We start from the raw sequence: 20,977 nt of genomic DNA, 5'->3' as shown, positions 1-20,977 counted from the left end.
AATCAAAAGGTTAATATTTTGCGTTTATACAATGCTCGTGGTCAACAAGAAACACATTCCTTGTTCTTTACAATATTTTATTTTACCTCACAATAATTGGCTATTTTTCAGGAAATATATGATTTTTTAAAGATTTTACAACATTCCGAGGTTAAAAAGAAATCATGGGAACAAAACCTGGAAAGGAACGCAACTCAAGTTGCTATTTTTTAAAAAAAAACATTAGATAACACTCAAGTTCCTGGTGATCCATCCACACTGTTAGCATAGGCGCTATTACAGGCTGAACCTCAGCCTATCGGCTGGGCTATCTCTAGGATTTATGGTGTTTATTGGGTAGGCAAGGCTGATTGGGTGTTTCTATAAACTATTCCTGATCCTTGCCTACATATACTGTACTCCCTGTACTCATATCAATCAATCATATTTTCCTAAGGCCTATTCACTCTCATGGTATCAGACGTTTAGGTCTTCCCTTCCGCTGCCCACTCCTGCGCGCCGGCCTCTGCCGTGTAGCGCCCCTTATGGCCCCTACTCCCCCACCTTCTCCCATATTTGCGGCTGCCACTGACCAGGCCGCGGCCCGCCTGGCCAAGGAACAGGCGGGCACCGCCACCGCCACCCAACTCCTCGATGCGCAGCGCCAGGCCACCCTTCGTCGCTCGGGCTACCTCCCCACTATGGCATCGGCGTCTCGGCCACCCTGGTCATGAGGCATTGTCGAAGCTTGCGTCTAGCGTCTCCTGTCCTATTCAGGATTGTTCAAATTTATGTCATGCTTGTCAGTTAGGGCGTCATGTCCGTCTGCCTTTTCCTACATCCACCTCTCGTGCGTCTAGCAAGTTTGATCTTATTCATTGTGATTTATGGACTTCTCTAGTTGTCAGCATTTCTGGTTACAAATATTATTTGGTCATACTTGATGATTGCACTCACTTCCTGTAGACTTTTCCTTTGCGACTAAAATCTGACACTTTCAGTACGCTTGCCAACTTCATCGCTCACGCCTACACACAATTTGGCGCCCGTATCAAGGCTGTCCAGTGCGACAACGGGAAAGAGTTTGACAACTCTAGCACCCGCCACTTCTTCCTTACCCAGGGCATTCATCTTCGTATGTCCTGCCCCTACACCTCGCCCCAAAATGGTAAAGCCGAACGCATTATTCGCTCCACCAATAACATTGTTCGCTCACTACTCTTTCAGGCATCTATGTCTCCCTCTTACTGGGTGGAGGCCCTCTCCACAGCAACCCTTCTGCTTAACATTTTGCCCACCAAGACTCTACAGTTCTCCACGCCCCACCTTGCCCTATACGGCACGCCGCCGGCGTATGGTCATCTACAAGTCTTTGGCTGCAAGTGTTACCCAAACTTGTCCGCCACCGCTCCTCATAAACTCGCTCCTAGGTTTGCATTGTGCGTCTTCCTAGGATATTCCGCTCACCACAAAGGATACCGCTACCTTGACCTCTCTTCCAATAAAGTCATCATCTCCCGGCACGTCATCTTTGATGAAATGGCTTTTCCCTTTGCTGAGTGCAATGGTCCCCGTGTTCCGACGGACTTTGAGTTTCTTGATGCTACTAATGTTGTGCCCGCTCCTATTGGACCACTGCACCAGTTTTTGTCTGCAGGAACACCATACAGCACCCCTGCTGTGCCTGGGGTGCCCCCGACGCCTCCTGCTCCTAGTGCTCCAGCGGACACTGCTGATCCACCGGCACCCGCCCTCTACATCCCGCCTGCACTGCACACGATGGGGACCCCTCCCACGCCACGCGCGGCTCAGAACGCATCCACCTCACATAGAGGCGGACCTCTTCACCGGCTGTACATCCCGCCAGCTCTTCGCGTGAGCTCCGCGGGCTCCCCGGCGCCGGTGTCACCGCCACAGGTACCCAACGCGCCACTGCCTGGGTTCCCACCCCTGCGTCCAGCCAGCGACTTCGTCTACCACTACACGCGCCGGCCTCGACCACCTTCTACTCCGACTGCTCCTGCACCAGCTACCTAGGCCGCGCCTACATCAGTCGCTCCGACGGCGCCTAGATCAGCCGTGCCACCTATGACTGCAGCCGCCCCGGCTGCACCTGCATCAGCCGCACCGCCCCACCTGCCACCAGGTGCTGTTGCTATTCCTCCTGTGACAAACCGGCACGCCATGAGCACAGTTTCGAAGAGTGGTTTTCGGATGCCTGCTGCGTTCCATGCTTCATCTATGTCCCCAATACCGAAGACCTTCCGTAGCGCTCTTGCCGACACCAATTGGCGAGCTGCAATGGAAGAGGAACTCAGTGCCCTGCTGGAGAATCACACTTGGGATCTCGTGTTTCGCCCTCCTCGGGCAAATGTTGTCACCGGAAAGTGGATTTTCAAGCACAAGTTTAAATTTGATGGCTCCCTCGAAAGGTACAAGGCGCACTGGGTTCTTTGTGGTTTTACATAGAGGCCTGGTGTGGGCTTCGATGAGACTTTCAACCCCGTGGTGAAGCCAGCTACTGTCCGCACGGTGCTCTCCCTAGCTCTCTCTCACCGCTGGCCCATCCACCAACTTGATGTGAAGAATGCCTTTCTTCATGGCACCCTCACAGAGACAGTTTATTGTCAGCAGTCATCTGGGTTCGAAGATTTAGCACACCCGGATTATGTTTGTCACCTGAAGAAATCACTTTATGGCCTCAAACAGGCCCCCGTGCTTGGTACAATCGCATGGCTACCCACTTGCAGTCCCTTGGGTTTGTTGAAGCCAAATCAGATACCTCGCTCTTCGTTTATACCGCGGATAAGCCACAGCCTACTTGTTGCTATATGTAGATGACATCGTCCTCACAGCTTCTTCAACCAACCTCCTTCGGCAAATCATCTCAGCTCTTCAGCGAGAATTTGCTATGAAGGACCTTGTTGAATTGCATTACTTCCTCGGTATGCATGTTCAGCGCAGCGGTGATGGCATCCTTCTCTCTCAGCGACAGTATATGCTGGACATTCTTGATTGCGCCGAGATGGCCGAGTGTAAGCCTTGCTCCACTCCAGTTGACACCAATCCAAAGCTTGCTGCAGCAGATGGCGCCCCTGTCTCTGACTCCTCAGATTTTCGTAGCCTCGCTGGAGCCTTACAGTACCTGACATTCACCCGGCCAGATATTGCATATGCTGTGCAGCAAGTCTGTCTTCATATGCACGATCCTCGTGAGTCTCACCTTGCAGCTCTAAAACGGATTCTATGCTATGTTCGAGGCACTCTCCACCTTGGTCTCCTACTGCAGCCATCTACTTCGATCGATCTTGTCGTCTACACCGACGCTGATTGGGCGGGTTGCCCAGACACCCGCAAGTCCACCTCGGGCTATGCTGTGTTTCTCGGTGACAATCTTGTCTCATGGTCCTCCAAGCGCCAGAACACGATGTCAAGGTCCAGCGCTGAAGCCGAGTATCGCGTGGTGGCCAATGGAGTTGCAGAGGCCACCTGGCTGCGACAGCTTCTGCTAGAGCTGCGTGCCCCCCGTCCAGTGCGCAACACTGGTGTATTGTGACAACATAAGTGCCATCTACATGTCCTCCAACCCAGTTTAGCATCAACGAACCAAGCACATTGAGATTGATCTTCACTTCGTCCGGGAGCGAGTCGCCATTGGTGATCTTCGTGTTCTGCATGTTCCAACCTCTTCACAATATGCGAACATCTTCACTAAAGGGCTGCCTTCTTCAGTGTTCACGGAGTTCCGGTCCAGTCTAAACGTGCAGAGTGGCTGACGATTCGACTGCGGGGGGGTGTAAGCATAGGCGACATTACAGGCTAGACCTCAGCCTATCGGCTGGGCTATCTCTAGGATTTAGGTGTTTATTGGGTAGGCAAGAATCACACTGATTGGGTGTTTCTATAAACCATTCCTGATCCTTGCCTACATGTACCGTACTCCCTGTACTCATATCAATCAATCATATTTTCCCGAGGCCTATTCACTCTCACGCACCCACTTACCAAGTTGTTGTTCGAAATGAACAATTTGAGAGACGATGTACTTACTCACCAAGTTTATGTACTCATAGTATAATCATTTTTCATACTATTATTTCTGGAACTCTTAATTGAAAATGATCAGAAGCTGAAGGAAATAGCAACATCTAGGATGTATATCATGAAATTACAGAAAGGTTATAGAGCCAAGTAGGTAGCACAGAAACAACACTCAAGCGCAACATTAACTGAAGTAATGGAGGTACTCCTCACACATTGCGCCAAAGCTTTCTTGAAATATGATAGATACATAACTGTACAGTATTGATGTGAATATTTGACAGTGCTCCACTGCACAAGACAGATACTCGTACTAAATGTATCTTGCGCCCAATTGTACAGCAAGAATCAGCCTGAGCACCTAACACTTGTGTATTAAGTGACAAAAAGACTACAAAAACATAAAGTGTAGTTTTGGCATCTCCCTACTTCTAGTTTACAACTTTACATCCTCCATCATTGGCACTCTCGCCAGCAAAACAAGATAGCAGACTGTACATGTTTCTAGAGATTTGTGGACCACACTAGTTCAATGCTTAACCACCATTACCTCGAAAATAACACCTACATCTAAGGTACAAACTTGATGCACAAGAGGCTTCATCAAATTGCTTGGACATTTTCCTTCTCTTAGATCATAGTCCATCCTTGCTATGCCATCCTTGATCCCACAGGCAGAACATCTCCAGGACAAAAACAAATTGAATGATATCAAATGACCAACAGCATCCACCACAAGAAAACCTTGTTTAGCATGCCGCTTGCCCCCCACCACCCCCACCCCCCACTCCCCTGCTTTATTGTTGATGTACCGTAGCGAGATCATCTTTTAGCTGAACAAGCTTCACAGAGCCATCACCTCCACATGAAATGAAACCATGAGACAGAACCTGTAGGTCTGTTACCGCAGCCTGAAAACATATAGAATAAAGGGAAGTGTGTGATATAATTTTCTTCTCATCATAATATAACCGAAATTTATCAATGGGATGACAGATTGTATATTCTGTCCATAATATTACATACCCTAACAACACCACCAAAGCCCCTGGAAGTTGGTTGAAAAAAGGTGTGCCGTTCATGCAACTTTGGCCAGTGAAAGACCAGCTGGGAATTTTTTGCATCCCAAAGCTTTACATCTCCATCTTTGCTTCCAGTTAAGAACAAGCTGGTATTTGGGATGGTTGTTACCTTGGTGACGCTTCCTGCAGATGGATGATAAGATATCAGACAGAGGAATCAACTTAAATTCTGAACAGTGCCATGCAGGATCACAGTTACCTAGATGAGCCTTAGGTATATGCCAGACCATCCCATTAGTGGTACCACCAGAAGTACCAGATTTGGTATCGTGCGTGGAAGGTGCCTTGACACCATGCTCCATGGAGATTCTATTATGCTGGGACTTCCCAGTAGAAAGGAAGCGGAAATCATGCAAAGCTACATCTCCACTTTTCCCACCAGTTACAACCAGTGGTGAGATAGACCCACAGCCTCTATCACTATCAAAAACTGAAAGAGACCGTGCTCCTCCTGCAAGTTGAAGTCCATGGTGAGCCAATATTATTCTATACAAAGATGCACCACAGCAATATAATCAATATCCAAGTAGAAAATAGTCTTCGTATAGACATGAATAAAGCCATACCATTACAAGTTATACAAATTGAAGTGAACAGCTTTTAGAGCTCAAAATATTTCTCTTTCTAGAAACTGTGGAAACTTCTATTCTACATTCTGAACTGTGCAAAAGCCCACTTAATCCCTAAACTATAAAACCAGGCATTTTACCCACTTACAAAACAGGGTCAATGTACACACTGCAGTGGTTTCCAAAAGATGTTTTGCTAGGGATCCAACTTGGTGGTTTTTGCCATGTCATTGATTTTCGTAGATGGGGATACCAACAAGAGGGAGGATGAAGAGAAGAGGAAAGATAGCGGAGAGAAATAGAGAGAAAACAGGAGGAAAAGAGGTCAAGCAAATGGATTTAATAATCCTGAAGTTGCCCAATAAGCAACTTGGTGATATGGCTGCTAATGTGACAAATATCACCTTGAGTAGGATTCACGTCATCAAAATCACCTTCCAAAAACCTCTAGGTCACAACTCACAAGCCTAGTCAGGCTGCTGTACACAAGCCAAGTGATCCCTTGTGGTACTATTCCACTATCGAGAGATCATGTACATACAGGAGCTTATGTTGTACTCCCCCGGATTACCAAAAAAGTATTGTTTTGGATATTGACATGGTCTTCACTCTTCAAAATAAAAAGTTTGAACAGTAACTTCCAAAATAATATATTTATAAAAATAGAGAAGTTGCAATATAAAAAAAAATCGGGACAAATCTACTTCGTACAGTCAAATGTTTAATTCAATACTAAAAATAATATCAATGGAAAAATTTGAAACATGGCTGCATCCAACCCAAAATGTACTTTTTTAACTGGACGACAGTTTCTCCAATGTTTCAGTGTGGTCATGTTCAGAACTTGTTTGGATGCATTTTATCGTTCGTTGTATTCTTGGGGACAAAGAAGAAAGAAAAAGATGTATTTGGGTACCATGAGATTGGCTTGCATATGCAAATAAAATTCAACAATAAGAAATGACTTTGCTCAGAGTATGCAAAAATAAGCCAGATTATAACGTTTCTTTGAAAAACATGTGATGTAAATTACTTTGCATGAATAGCAATGCACAACTGTTCAGTTCTTGACAATCTAAAATTTTTAAGTTGCTGACTTGGATAGAAAATTGTCAGTGTCACAATTATGACACTGACAATTACACTTGTACAGAATTACAAATGTCATAGCCCCATGAGGCAACAGCCTTAGAAAATGCATCAAGATGCACTCTGATTCTCTTGTTTCATATTAATTAGCAGGTAGCAATGAACCATGGAAACTGCTTTAAACAACTGGATTTTGACTTAACAACCTCATTAAGCTGGTGTTTCTAGACTGGTGATTGGTAACTGGATTTAGTGCTGATCTGAGTTCCAGGACTGCGGGCATGCCCAGTAGCGAATTTACAATGTTGAAATGTTTCAAAAGTAAATAAAATCTTGCGCATAAAGTTGGTTTAGCTGCACGCCTGCAACAATTTAGTTCCAAATTTGTCCTAGGTGTCAAGAAACAAAACAGACAAGAAGTCAATCTGGCACTGTTCATCAGGTGCTGAAAATATGCAGTTTCTGAATCTCAACGGCAAAGATGAATTTGAGAATATTTTTAAGCAGGTATTTAACTTTGTGTGTACTATACATGATTTTTTGTTTTAATTTATTGAACTGTATTGGCCACCTTTTTTTGGCCGTGTGAACATCCCTTTTGTGATCCATAAAAGATACAGTGCAAAACTGGAGATAACAAGCAATCAACCATGATCCTTTTCCTACTATTTCCTAATATGCTACCAGATCCTAGGATATATATGTCAATACAGTCCAAGTCAACATAGTTTAACAGATTTATGATTTATCCCACACTAATCATATTACTTTGCACTGTTATTTAAGAATAATTATTACTATTCCCCAATAGTGAAACAGTAAATAATAAAGCATGGCTCACACTAAGTGAAATACCTTCATGACACATAATAGAAGTTTGACACGTGCCAGGTGGAGACAGTGTATCCCAGATAACAACATTTGCACCATTTGAATTAGATCCAGCAGAAGCGATAACTGATCCACTTGCAGACACATAAGAGACATCCCTGTATTCAACAAAAACTCATCTGTAAGATATTGAGATATGTACCAAGCAGTAACCATTGCACCGATGGAGTTTGGTACACATACGAGGCATGGATATCAAAGCATAGGGATGAATCTGTAGGATGAATGTTGCTTCTTCCGCCCACCTCAACTTGCCATGTACAAACGGTACCATCTAATGCAGCAGTGGCAAACCGCTGTCCATAATAATCAAATTGAACAGCTGATATGGAGGCCAGTGCATAAGGCGGTGGAATGTTAGCAGCAGGCAGAACACCATATGTAGCCATGGCACTATCTTTACCAAACTGAAAAGTTAAAATAATAAAAGGTATTAATGGATGTTTAAACACAAAATATTGTATTGTTTCTAAACACGCTAAATGAACTTGGTCCCCAAGTTTGTTACGGTCCCAAAGTAGAAATCATTCGCGAAACATAACATGTTACGGGAATCTTACTAATTCCAGTAAAATTTTGATAAAGATCCTAAAAAGATGCTTAAAACCTGCTTCGAAATCTAGGGGACAAATAAGCGCTTTAGAAAAGCCACTGCAATGCCAAACAGAGCTCTAGGAAGAAAATGTTTACCTCCCATAGATACACATGTGTATTGCTTGAACCAACAAGAAATAATGGTAACGAAGGATGTCGGGACAATGCTCTTGAATGGATGTTCCCAAGTGTTGCTGGAGGATCGACAAAATCCTCAAATTCTTCAGGTTCACCCCAGCCAAACCCAGAGGCCCCAATACCAGCATAACCTGGAATTCCAAATGCTCCACCGCCAGTTAGGTCTCTTCCAGGTTTTGCCAATGAACCCAAACCAATAGTTGCTCCACCTGAACCAGGTTGTGATCCTTTTTTTCTGCCAAGGCCAGCACCAGATGAAATAAAAGTTGGAGTTGGTGTAGATTCACAACCAGCCCAACTATCTAAAGGCCAATCAGATCCAGACCAGACATATTCTGCAAAATTCTTGCAATGTTTCTTTTCACTCCAGTTGAAGAAAACAAGGCCCTGGAAAGTGGCTGACTTAGTTGGTATACAATAGTAGCAGCATAATTGTATGACCTAAGAGACAAACAGCCCATACTCTACGGAAAATTATGGAGAGAGCAGTAGCATTAGCAAAACAGCTTTTAAAATAAGGTCTGAACAGCAAAAACACAAAACACCGAATACAACAAAGTTTAACATTTTAAAAAAGAAAATCATATATTTCATCCAATCCATGTATAAAGTTTCTCATTAAGGATATGATTATACAAAACTCAGAAGTCTGAGCGACTAAATATATACCTTTCGATTAGTAGCAATAGCAGCTTGTTTGTCATTGATTGAGTTAAGACATATCGCCTGTGGCACTGAAAAGGTTAAAATAAAGTACCAGAAAGGCAAGAAATGTGTAACCTAGAAAGAGTCTCTAAAGGGCCAATAGGCTGACAGTAAATACCTCAAGAAGTTCCCCACTTCTCCTTAGAAGTTCCCTTGGGCTTTGAAAATCTTTTTGTACTATCGACTCTTTCCTTTTAGTTTCAGGAAAGACTTCCCCATTAGAAGAGGCCCCGTCAGTAAATCCTTGTCCTTGATCATTGTTATTCGAGCTAAGTCCATGCTTATGTTCTTCTCCACTTCTTTGGGTACTACTAACTTTGCACTCAACCCCAGTACCTCTTATATCCTTCCAAGATCTAGTAACATTTATGCTGCTTAAGGAAAAGCACTTAACTCCTTCATTCACAAAAGCATTACAAATATCCACAGAATTAACAGAAATTTCCCACAAATTAGAAAACAACACCTCCATATTCTCATTGTTTGCAAGCTGCAAAATTCTTGAAAGCTGATCATAACCATTGCTGTCTGACCATTGCTGAGATGACTCTAACCAGAAGAGCACACTAGAATGTGAATGTGTCGGTAAATTCTTCCTCAAGAATGACGCGTGCACTTTTACTAACGAAGATGACACAAAATGTATGGAATCCATAGCAAACTTTGCAGCAACTGAAGAGAAATGACCCTTAAACTCTGAATCACTACCACCAGTTTCATGTTCAAGTCTCTCTTTTTCAACAAACTCCCTTAAATAAAGTTGCATTACGGATGTCAACCGAATCCATAAAGAAGCACCTATCAAATTCCATTTCTCATCAATTGAAAGATTCGAATTTTCACTCTTCTCTAGCTGTATCTTATGCACTGAAGCGCTGGACATTCCCCCTTCTGTATTCAATGGCACATCGTGACTTCTGTGGCGCATAGAATGCACCAACCCATCTAATAGTACTTGAAAGGACTCCCCTTTAACAGAAGCAGCTAGGATTGGATTGATCATGATAAGCAATGCCTTTATGTCACAATACAGCCAAGAAAAGGAAAACTCTATAATGTACTCAAGCAGGTCCATAACCGTAAGCATAGCTGACCTGTTATCTAGAATATTTTTTCCACCATTGTCAAATCTTAGAAGCAACCTGCTGGCATTCAGGTAGTTTGACAACCCTGACATAATGTACTTACGATTCTCTTTAGATGCGCATCCAGTAATATTTGTGAGTTCCATATTCAGAACGAAACACATGAAGGAGGAGTAGACAACATGACGACTAAGAAACTTGCAGCTCTCCTTGAATGAAACCAATAACAGATAATTAATCGGACGGAGAGAGCAGCATTCAAGACTGTGACGATCAATCGAGACATCTGGTGATTTACACCCCCATAACAAAACATACGCAATAAACAATAAACTATCATGGGAACAAAAGATTAGAATCTGCAAACACAATACAGCAAAATTTAGCTTAATGATTGTGCGAAGTTCACAAAAAATGAACAAAATAAAAGAAACTATCTCCTAGCATTACCTTCTCAGCTATATCAGCAAATTTTAAAGAGAACCTTCTATCGAATATCGATATTACTGCTGTGACATCCCGGGTAAGTTCTTCAATTTGACGACTGGTGTAGTCATTAAGGACCTTGTCTTTAGATAATGATGCATTGCATTGTGAACAGAACAAGTGATTTCTCAGAAGGCGAGATAGATATTTTGAAGCCATAGTTACTTTAAGGTTGGACACGATGTCACTAATGACAGATGAAGATAGCCAATTTTTAGAAACAGAGAAAGGGTTCAGCATTCCATCAAAAATCTTGTGATCTCCACCAGCAGGTATGTTTATGCTCTCCTTGTCATCTATGCCCGAGTTAGTACATAGGCATTCAAGTGCTTCAAGCTAATGAGTGGGAAAACATTGAACATTTAGAATAATTGTAAAAAAACTAAATAGATATGCAGAGACCCACAGGGTCCAAAAGCAAAAAGTGGCCGGCTTGCATGAGGTAAACTTACAGGTAGTCCACACTTGTTCATGGCACATGAAGCCATTGCAAATGAAAACTTAGATAACTTTGCAGATACAGCTTCACCAACACAGTTTCTGAAAACATTTTTTGCTGAGAGAATTGCACAGTACTGACCCACTTCTGGGTCTGAAAACACATTTGAACCACCAAGGATTTTGGACTCATCAATCCCCAACTCGGGATGGCAACCAAATAATCTATTGACAGACTGACAATAGTTCCCTAAAATCCACTGGAAATTCAGATGAAATGTAGTTAAGCTATTTTTTACTTTGATTCTCGACATAGTAAAATCTAAAGAAAAGGACCACATGTATATGACACACCTCAAGCAGACTTGAAAGCCAGTTGTCTCCTTTCTCAACTGCATGAGGAAGAAGGATATTAGAAATGAGATTACGCTCCAGGGGCCCTCCGGATCCTTCAACAAGCCGACAAATTACAATAGCAAGCTGTTCATCCTGAAGGTTCTTTGCACAAACATTGACTGCTGATGAAAAATCATCACCAAGCAGGAAAAATGCTATAGCAAGCTCCCATTGATGCCTTCCCATTAGTACATATGCATTTTTTAGAGCAGCAGCTTTGTGTCTTTCTTCCTGAATAGATTCACCCCAGTAAGTGTGAAGTAATTAAATATCTTACAATACAGAACATTGTTTCAATATATATGAAGTTCCTTTTTCACGAAAGAAACATATATGAAGTTCCTTTTTCACAAAAGAAACATATATGAAGTTCCTTTTTTGAGAAAGAAGGTTTGGATTGTTTTAATCAATAATACATTAAGATATTCATTCAAAAAAATATAATATAGCCGTTTATTTAAAAAATGTACCCTCTCATCAATCTGTGTTGGCAAAAGAGCAACCTTATCGCCACCTACACCGCAAGAGCCTGTTGCCGAATGGAGGGTAAAATGCCCAATCACCAAATCATTTAGCTAGAAGGCTATAGATGTACACAAGTGAAGTTAACTGTGCTACTTCTTCTAATCCAATGCAAATTAGTATTATCCATCCATAGCTCAAATATTTGAGGACATGTGGATTCAAGTAGATACAAAAGCCATTTGCTACAATCATATCTTGTAGCAGGTCAAATATGGTGCACAGTGCACCAGGAGAAACTATGTAAATTTAAAGGTACCAATCTACTCACATAGGCATCCTAAATCACTAGCTAAACAAGATTATCAGTTGAAGCTATGGTTTAAATGATTATCAAAAGATTAGAGCAGAAGCAGATTAGTACACTCAGTTTTCAAAGAGGTGTTCTTGCAGTGTTCTCTTTTGGCCAAATGGCTTAGTGATTGGACCTTGTTCCCCTACAATTCGGTGACAGACTCCTGTCGCTAAACAGCAACAAGGTGTACAGCTTTCCTGTCACATAACAAATTGTCTATATGATGCTATTGTTCAACAAAAATGAAGATTAGAGTATATACTTTTTTAAAAACAAATATTTAAAACGTGTTATTTGTAAAAAGAACATAAATTGCTTTCTATCACTTTTCAAGAAAGAGTGCATTCCCAACATAATGATATTCTTTTTGGGATCAGTATGATATATATTTATGAACTGTCTCCTAGAGATACTCCCTCCGTCTCAGAATATAGCTACGTTTAGGCTTTTCCAAAGTCAACTTTTTTAAGTTTGACCAACAATATCTTTACAAATAAATTGTTTCAAATAGAAAAGATTACATATTATGATAGTTTGTTTCACGATAAATCTAGTAACATCATTTTTATGTTATTAGTCTCCATCATTATTTCACTATTTGTAGTCAACATTGAGAAGGTTTGACTTTGAAAAAGTCTAAACGTAGCTATATTCTGGGACAGAGAGAGTAGCAGGTACCCATAACTAGCATCAGTTATTTCCTGAAAGATATAAAGCATGAACATTGCACGATAATAATAGGATCAAGTATATGAAATAGTTAGGCACAACCAAATAACTGAAAATGAACGAGAATAAATTACAAAGTCACAAATGAGGTACCTGGAAGTTTCTGGAGAGAAACTCATATAGACGTTTATCTTTTTCATCTCTGCTAATCTTGAAGAGACCAACCAACACTTTTATTCTGTTCAATGCTATGTAGAGCAGAGCACAATCCTTGGGGTCCTTGCTTTTAAGATATTGCAACCTTGCTAACTTTTCCATCTACAATTTCAGACATACCAATCAGCACATGTGATTATCCAGACAACTGCAAGTGTAAAAATCATTCATTATGGTGTTCAAAGATAGGGCAGAAAAAAAAAGGATCACCGCAGTCCTCAATACTTAATTCCTAAAATCTAGAAACATTACAAAAATGACAAAACAGTGGCCCATCACTTGAGAAGGTCAGGTACCACATCATAGACAAGTCAAATTTAATGGCTTTGTTGGAGGAGAAAAAGCATGGGGGTTCAAATGTAAAAGAACAACTGGGACATAACTTTTAACTACAACCAAGGCAAGCAGGAAAACCCATAGTGCCTGTTAGGATATGGGGGATGGGAATTCAATATGAATCCTTAGGATTCAGTTTTTCTCGAGAGGCAAGGAAATTCCCCTCATCCAAACAAAAACTTGGTGTATGACACCAGCAGTCAAAGAAGGATCCATGATTCTGCATTAACGAAAAAAATAGGATCCCTTTCACGGGTTGAGAACATGGCACATTTGATGTGCATAGTAAGGGGCTAAGGGCTTTTTTAGTACACTAAGACAATGCTCTAGTTTAGCACTCCTTTTGTATCCATTCTCTTATTAGCACCTGTAAAAGCATATAAACAATGCATAGTTCTGAAGCATCTGATTGTTGGCAACCACGTACCCTTGTTCTTAGCTGGGACACATTGGTATGCCATAATCCTATACCAAGCTTTTGCATCTCTGGCCAGGTTGGCTCTAAAGGAAGCACAGAATTAAGTAGATCATCCTGACAATCAGATTGGAAGGCCCACGCTATCGAAGCAGAATCCACATGGAGCCGTTCACTACTAGATGAATATCCAGATCTCCTAAGAGCATGAAGCTGTCGGAACTGCACAGCAACCCAGAACCTTGAGAGAAACAAAATTATCAATTACTTTAACCAAATAAGGTAGCATGAGCCCTTTCCAACACTCCCTTTCCAACACTTACTCCTCTAGATTCTAGTAACACAATACCAATGAATTTGCACAAGTTATTATTTTAGAGTTGTCTTACCTTCTTCCTGCTTCATCAAGGCTTTTGTAGGGAGAGGAACGGCTCTGATCAGTGATTTCAACCATAAGATCAGAAATTGCAAGTATCTGAGTTCTCTCAGTGTCACTTATGCCATATATGCTGAAGTTCTTATCAAGGAGCTCAACTATCTCTGAGTTTTGAGACACACTAGTGGTAGTGTTCGAACCTAAATTACCATCCACATAAAGAAATGAATTTGAAGGTGACAGCAAATTAAAGGTTGTGTTACTTCTATCATCACCCCACAGAAAATCTTTGTTAGAAATGTTGTTGGACGTTGTCGCTACAAAGTATTCAGACAAAGGAAGTTCTGGAATACTGTGGCATGATTTACGGCATGAACTGCACTTTGGCACGACCTTTGATGCTTCACTCGCTTTCATGGATTGGATAAGATGCTGCAGAGCAGCATTCACACGTTTCCATTCACCTAGACAAAAGCAACAAAAGAATCAATGACTCAGCTATACTACATAATTTCCACAATCACACAGGATGCAAATGGGATATTTAAATAAATTATGCAAGGGTACTGGAAACCTTGTGGAATGAAATAATCAAAGACTAGGGTATATCATAAGAAAAGACATTCCTGAATGAGCCGTTAGCTGTCAGCTGAACCGGCTGTAACTACAGCATTGGCAACTCAATCACAACCAAACAACTTAGCTCAAAGCAATGTAATCCAAGGAAAGACCAGAGAATCTTCAGGCCTTTATCATAGTGTATATCTTATCAACAGTGGACGACTTGTTATAAGAAACCATAATAGAGTTGTTTAATGGCGCCATTTTACCATGGTACCATAAAAGCTATTTAGCATAATTGTAGATCAGAGGGTTCAAAAGACCACACGAACAACATTTGTAGATCGGAGGGTTCAAAAGATCACATGACCTCAAACCTGGTCATTCCGATTTATGATTGATCAAGCTTACTTACTGGGACATTCCAGGACACAGCAGTTCCATTGAGGTCAGTGTCTGACGAACAGGCAGGGGCCAGCTTTTCAAGCTAACACAATCAGGCTTAGTTTCACACTGCAATGATTTTTCGATCTGCAGTTTTATTTCATCATACTCTTTTTGGGTACTACAAAATGATACTATTTTTAAGAGCCACAGTGTTAAGAAAATTTTCCAGACTCCACATGGCATCACAGCATAGCACACTCAAACTTGGCCTAAATCTCAAAATTCAACAGCGGTTAATGCTGACATCTTGAAACTCATTAAAGTAGCACTAAAGACATTTACCATCTTGCCTGATACTCTACTGGGCAATACAACAGTCTCAAAACCACAACTATGGCTACTAGTTTCTAATTTGTCATATTTAGACAACCTAGTAAAATTATAATAGTACGATAGTACTTTCCCATGTAAATCTATATTACCATCTGCATATGTCCAATCTAAGTATTCAGAGACACATCTATGACTAAATCTTAAAAAAGGAAGTTTTGTGCACGCACCCCAAATGTCACTTATTTTTTTATTGGATGGAGTCTTAAAAAACAGGAGTCCATCTCCTATGATATTAACAAAGCTTGCGATCAATGCAGATTGAGAGAGAAAATATTTAAGGTAAATACAGAAAACCCACACCTGAATAAAGATACTGTACAAGTGCTCTTGGGTGATACGATGCCACAGGTCCACTCAGTTTATCAGCTATATCCAACAAGTTCCATAAACTATGAGAACAGTGACTATCATCTTGGTCTGTTCGCAAGACACTGTTGCTACCAATAGTCCCGCTGTTGTAATTTTCTGGTAACTTGAATTTACCAAAAGCAGTTTCATTGAAATTGTTAGCGCATGGTAACATATCATGCACATATATTGGGCAAGCACGTATCTGGGTAGTGTACTCATCAGCTCCTGTTACTAACCATGAACTGAAGAGTGAAAGATGGTTCTCATGAACAAGCGTGATAGTTGCCTTTGGCCCCCAAAGAAAGCCAGCAATGTCATGATGAGAGTGTGATAATGCAATACAGCTCCAAAGATGCTCTTCTTTTGAATTGTCATTGTGCAGCACATTCTGGACAGAAGCATGCTTATGAGAATATATACACAGCTCATTAGGTAGACAAACTGCCAGTAGAAATCGTCCATCACCTAAGGATAGCCCCTCTATACCAACAATATAGTCTTGCAATATTAGTGCATCTTCTAGCAGAAAACTGCCATCCCCGATGAGTTTAACTGCTTCCCAGATATGAATAGAGGTGCTATTCTTCTTCAAATTTCTGCAAACAGTAACAATTCTACCACAACTTGACAGTACAACCATACTAACTGGTCCTCGGTGAGCACCATACATGCCTACTAGTTCCCAGATGTGACTCTCTTTCTCAGTCTGCAAAGGGTTATCTGCACAAGACATCTTCCAAAGTTTCACAGTGCCATCAGAGCACCCAGTAGCAATATGATAACCTGGAACAGCTCTGTAAGGTTCATGTTGTATAGGCAAGACAGTATTGTTCAGCGGCACTACAGAAATGCATGTGGGATATTCTCCCTCCAGGCTAGAAGGAAAAACTGAAGAAGCTTCATAAACAACTGCTGAAAAAGTTTCGTTGTTAAAGCAAGTTACATGCCTCCCTTGGCTTGTGATAGAAAGAGAGCTCTCATCAAAACCACACGAACATCTTCCACTGTCAAATTGATTTTCCGAATGCAAGACTACTTTCCATGAGAAAGCTTGGAAGCTCTTCCTCCATATGCATACTACTAGAAAGCTGTTGTTCGCAAAACACCCACTACATTTAGAAGCCAATGGTATGGTATGAATGCTGTCAGGTGGAACTTCTACATTTCTCTCTCCAAGGAAGGGGATTGTGAAAATCCTCTGGCATGAAAGAACCTCTTTCTTAATTCCAACTATGAAACAATCAGCTCCACTTTCACCTCCAAGGACAAGAAATCTATTATCATGACTAACAGAAGGCGCCCAACACAAGCATGAGTATTGCACATCTTCAGAAATGTTACGCAAATCAAATTTGCACAAAAGATTCCATAAAGGATATGTAGGTGCATTCAACGTCGGTATGAGAGTTGAAAAGGTTGACAGAGACCAGAAAAATAACATTCTGTTTGAATCCATTGAAACGGCTAGCTCTATTTCACAGCAATACGGATGGACAGACACCTGTCTGATGCTACCCTTATGCCCATCTTGTTTGACAGGTTTGTTCAAACAACATGAGAAACTATTAGCAGACCCATTTGAAACATGGGTCCCAGAATCAGGTACCAGGCTGTTGGATAAGGCTGACCAAACAAACGAATCATCAGGCAGCAAATGAAGCAAAGAGCATGTTGTAGGTGGGCCAGAACATAGCCTTCTTGACATGACAGCCTCAACAAAAATTGACTGCTCTAAATATTTTTGAGGATCTGATTTAACATAAGACTCCCCCCAGCTACCCAGCAGTTTGCTCTGTTTCCATGAAGTAACCCGTGGGTACCTCGGTGGAAATACATCATCCAGACAATGAATAGCCCAAAAGTTAACACAAGGCCCTGGTCCAACACTCACAAGCCACTCACATTTGCCAACTTGGCTCTCCCTCGAATCACCTGAAAACAACTCGAATTTACCTTCTTCATCTCTCGAAACAACACTACCAGATTCCATAGACCATCTGACAGTAATATCAACTCCAAGGACTCCATTCAGAGTGTTGTTCGCCTCAATTACTGCAATGACGCTGAATGAGATTTGCAAACCACGCTGCTTCTTCGACTTGACCAACTCATCTTCACTCCAAAGCCGGACAGTCCCATCTAAGCAGCAAGTCATGAGAATCTCTCTCCTGACCTCAGACCGATCACTGAAACACAACGAACAGGGTCGCCACTGGATCATGCAAACAGGCTGCGGGTGCACAAGCTCGGCTTGCTCCAGGCCCCTTTTGGCATCACTCAGAAACACAAGAACAGGCACACTGCACTGAGCCGGAGCAACAGTTTCGACTGTCGCGACAGGGCCCTGCACAAACCGGGTAGTGGAGACAAGGGATTGTGGCACCTTCGGAATAGACCTCCAGGCGAGCTGCCAGGAGGACTGGGCTCTGGTCCACATGGAAACACCTGCGCCAACTGCCACAATGCCATCGCCCGCACTCGTCCATGCCACAGCAGTAATGGCAAATGTCTCGGTGATAGACCATCTCAGGAGCCAACCAAAAGAACCTGCAGGTTCCAATCTCCAAACACTGAGCCGTGCCACACAACAACCGCGTAAGCCAGCTAACGATGAGATGAAAATTGGAGGAGCTGGCTCGCAAGAGCAAACCTGGGGAAGAGGCAGCGGGCGCCGGCTGGAAGATGGAGACGGAGTTGTCTGCGGCGGCGGCGACCTCTCCGCTCCCGCTGCCGCACCAGGCAACGGCGGACACTGGGGCGCGGAGGTCTATGACCTGGCGGAAGAACGGGGAGCAGCCGTCGTCCCCAGCGCCGTCGCTGGTGTCATCCCGATAAGGGGAAGGGATGTGGGATACTACGAGGAAGGATCCGGCGGCGTAGGCGACCCAAGAGAGGCCACCGAGGTCGGGGAGGAAGGCGATGGCGCGGGGGTCGCGGGTGGGCGCCGGCGGAATCAGATGCGGCGGGCCGAGGGCAAGGGGCAGCGGCGGAAGCGCGTCTCGCTCACCCATCGTCGCACCGGCTGCTGCATGCGCCGCTGCGGCGGCGGTGGTGGTGGTAGCTTGGAGCTGCGGATCCCTCACCAGTTGCCGCGGCCGATCTCTCAGCCAACCGGCGACCGACCACCGTGTGCGCGGACGTGGGCAAGAAAACGGCTGTTGGGCCACGACGTGGGCTTTCCGGGCTAATAGTCTTGCTGTTGGGTATTTGGTCCAAGAGACATCTCCGACGTACAGCAGCACTCCAACCAGGTTTGGGTCCATGATCCTCCATGTATCGACAATGTAACATGTGAACTCTTCCCAGAAAGCAGGCGTTTTGATCCCTTAATTTTTCCCTGAGGATCAAATCATCCACTCAACTTTTGAATCCGCCAACATAGTCCCTCAACTATTGTTTTAGGGTCAAACTCATCCTTATACTGATGTGATAGTCCATAATGGCATGAGACTATTCCAAAAAGTCAACCTTGCCCTTAGGTCCATATTCCCATCCTCAATTTCCCCATAGTTGCTAGTGTGCGGATGCTCATCAATCTACTCTTTGCAAAGTTGAAGGACCAACATGCTTATTTTTCCTTCCCAGAGCAAATAAAACCCATGCCTTCCTCTCAATAAAAAAGTTTCTCAAAGCACTCTAACCAGGAAGAGTTACAGCTGTTGCCGATAACATCCTTACAAATGTATAATTCAAATAAAAAGACCATACAAAATTTAAGTTTGAATAAAAACTAGTTAGAAAGATAGATGAGCACATGCACATGAACAATGTAGGTAGCAGATCAGCTACACCGACTTGTTGGAAAGATTGATCAACACATGAATATTTATGTGAACTAAGGTCAGCTAGTAAAATTGCTTATGGTGGAACTTGTCTGACCAATTTTGGGCACTCGACTCAGCACAAGTAGTTATACTTTTCTAGATTTATTTCAAGATTTATTAATCAGCATTATCGGCGGCATGCTCATCAACAACAAAGTCAATCTCTCGAAGATGCTTATGGTATAAAACAAACTTATCTCGAGAGTTACACGGATTCTTGTGTGTATCTGTAGACTCTAGGATTATATGGGTTGTGTGGGATGGTCCAATGAATAAGAGTTGGATTTCGATGTGTAATAAAAGTATAGTTCTATATAGAAATTCAAAAATTGAAGTTGAGGGTATTACAACTTACATATGTAAGTGACACGGTACGCATCAATTAGGCTAGTATTTTATATTAATTTTGGCTTGAAAACCTAGAATAATGCTTTAAGTCATGCAGCAAACAATGCTCTAAGATCATATTACGTGAAGAAGAGTTTGATCCGATGTGTGAGACAAGACATAGTTAGATTTTATCTATATTTTAAATTGATTATGAGAAGCATAATAACACTTAACACATGGTACGTGGTTGAGTTAGGTTTGGACTCTGGGTTGCTGTGGACTTCAATAGACACCAGCTTGCAGGTTTGACGAGCTGGATTGGACAGCTTTGCGCACTTCAATGTTATTTCTCAATAACGAACTGAGCGTAACATAGTGAGTGAGGTTTTATGGTAAAACTTGCTCACCTAGCTTCGAGTTCTCGATTCGGCAATATGCTCGTATTTTTCTAAATTTATTTTAAAAATTAACCGATGCTATTTTTATGACAGGTGACATGTCCATCTACATCAAGACGCTAGTTTAAATTTGCTGGTTCAATTTCTTAAGGGTGCTCATAGTGGTAACGTTTTGTGCATGTATTATCCATGAGGGTGAGCTTCCGTGCATATTTGTGCGCATTACTTCTAATTATGTTTAAAAGAATAATAGTAGTCGATCGAGAATTTAAGGTAAATAAAGATGGGTGAGATTCAATACTGAACAACTCTTCTTACTTTCTCGCAAGCCGCTAGTCGTACCATTCAACTGTAAGATCCCATTTGGTAGGGCTCCAGCTCCTGCCAAAATGGCTCTAGCTCTGACTCTTT

General features: G+C 42.3%; 1 protein-coding gene across 3 annotated transcripts; it reads right to left on the bottom strand.

The window, feature by feature from the left end:
* Positions 1 to 4,209: 4,209 nt before the first annotated feature.
* LOC101775296 lies at positions 4,210 to 19,152 on the bottom strand. 3 transcript variants are annotated; one of them, XM_004968880.2, is made up of 16 exons: positions 18,665 to 19,148; positions 15,964 to 18,561; positions 14,336 to 14,786; positions 13,959 to 14,187; positions 13,133 to 13,297; positions 11,452 to 11,724; positions 11,112 to 11,357; positions 10,624 to 10,995; positions 9,207 to 10,532; positions 9,053 to 9,109; positions 8,342 to 8,770; positions 7,835 to 8,058; positions 7,616 to 7,749; positions 5,302 to 5,553; positions 5,047 to 5,225; positions 4,210 to 4,931 (listed from the first exon to the last, which is right to left on the bottom strand). In XM_004968880.2, the coding sequence occupies exons 1-16, from the start codon at positions 19,023 to 19,025 to the stop codon at positions 4,818 to 4,820; spliced, it is 7,410 nt and encodes a 2,469-aa protein (XP_004968937.1). In that variant the 5' UTR covers positions 19,026 to 19,148; the 3' UTR covers positions 4,210 to 4,817. The 3 variants fall into 3 exon arrangements, with proteins under 3 accessions (XP_004968937.1, XP_022682847.1, XP_022682848.1); XM_022827112.1 differs by lacking the exons at positions 4,210 to 4,931; positions 5,047 to 5,225; positions 5,302 to 5,553 and adding an exon at positions 6,340 to 7,149 and having other exon boundaries at positions 18,665 to 19,150; XM_022827113.1 differs by lacking the exons at positions 4,210 to 4,931; positions 5,047 to 5,225; positions 5,302 to 5,553; positions 7,616 to 7,749; positions 7,835 to 8,058 and having other exon boundaries at positions 8,540 to 8,847; positions 18,665 to 19,152.
* Between the last annotated feature and the right edge of the window lie 1,825 nt (positions 19,153 to 20,977).

Source organism: Setaria italica, chromosome V (assembly GCF_000263155.2).
Source record: "Setaria italica strain Yugu1 chromosome V, Setaria_italica_v2.0, whole genome shotgun sequence".
Taxonomy (NCBI): domain Eukaryota; kingdom Viridiplantae; phylum Streptophyta; class Magnoliopsida; order Poales; family Poaceae; genus Setaria; species Setaria italica.
This window is presented reverse-complemented; position numbering and strand designations above follow the sequence as displayed.

Bases quoted from the DNA above. Each gene is read 5' to 3' on its own strand.
- LOC101775296 (XM_004968880.2), bottom strand. From the start codon at position 19,025: ATGGGTGAGCGAGACGCGCTTCCGCCGCTGCCCCTTGCCCTCGGCCCG. The intron at 18,562-18,664 runs GTTTGCTCTTGC...TGGAACCTGCAG, and splicing joins GCCCGCTGCCTCTTCCCCAG to GTTCTTTTGGTTGGCTCCTG. The intron at 9,110-9,206 runs GTATTTACTGTC...TCAGTGCCACAG, and splicing joins GAAGTGGGGAACTTCTTGAG to GCGATATGTCTTAACTCAAT.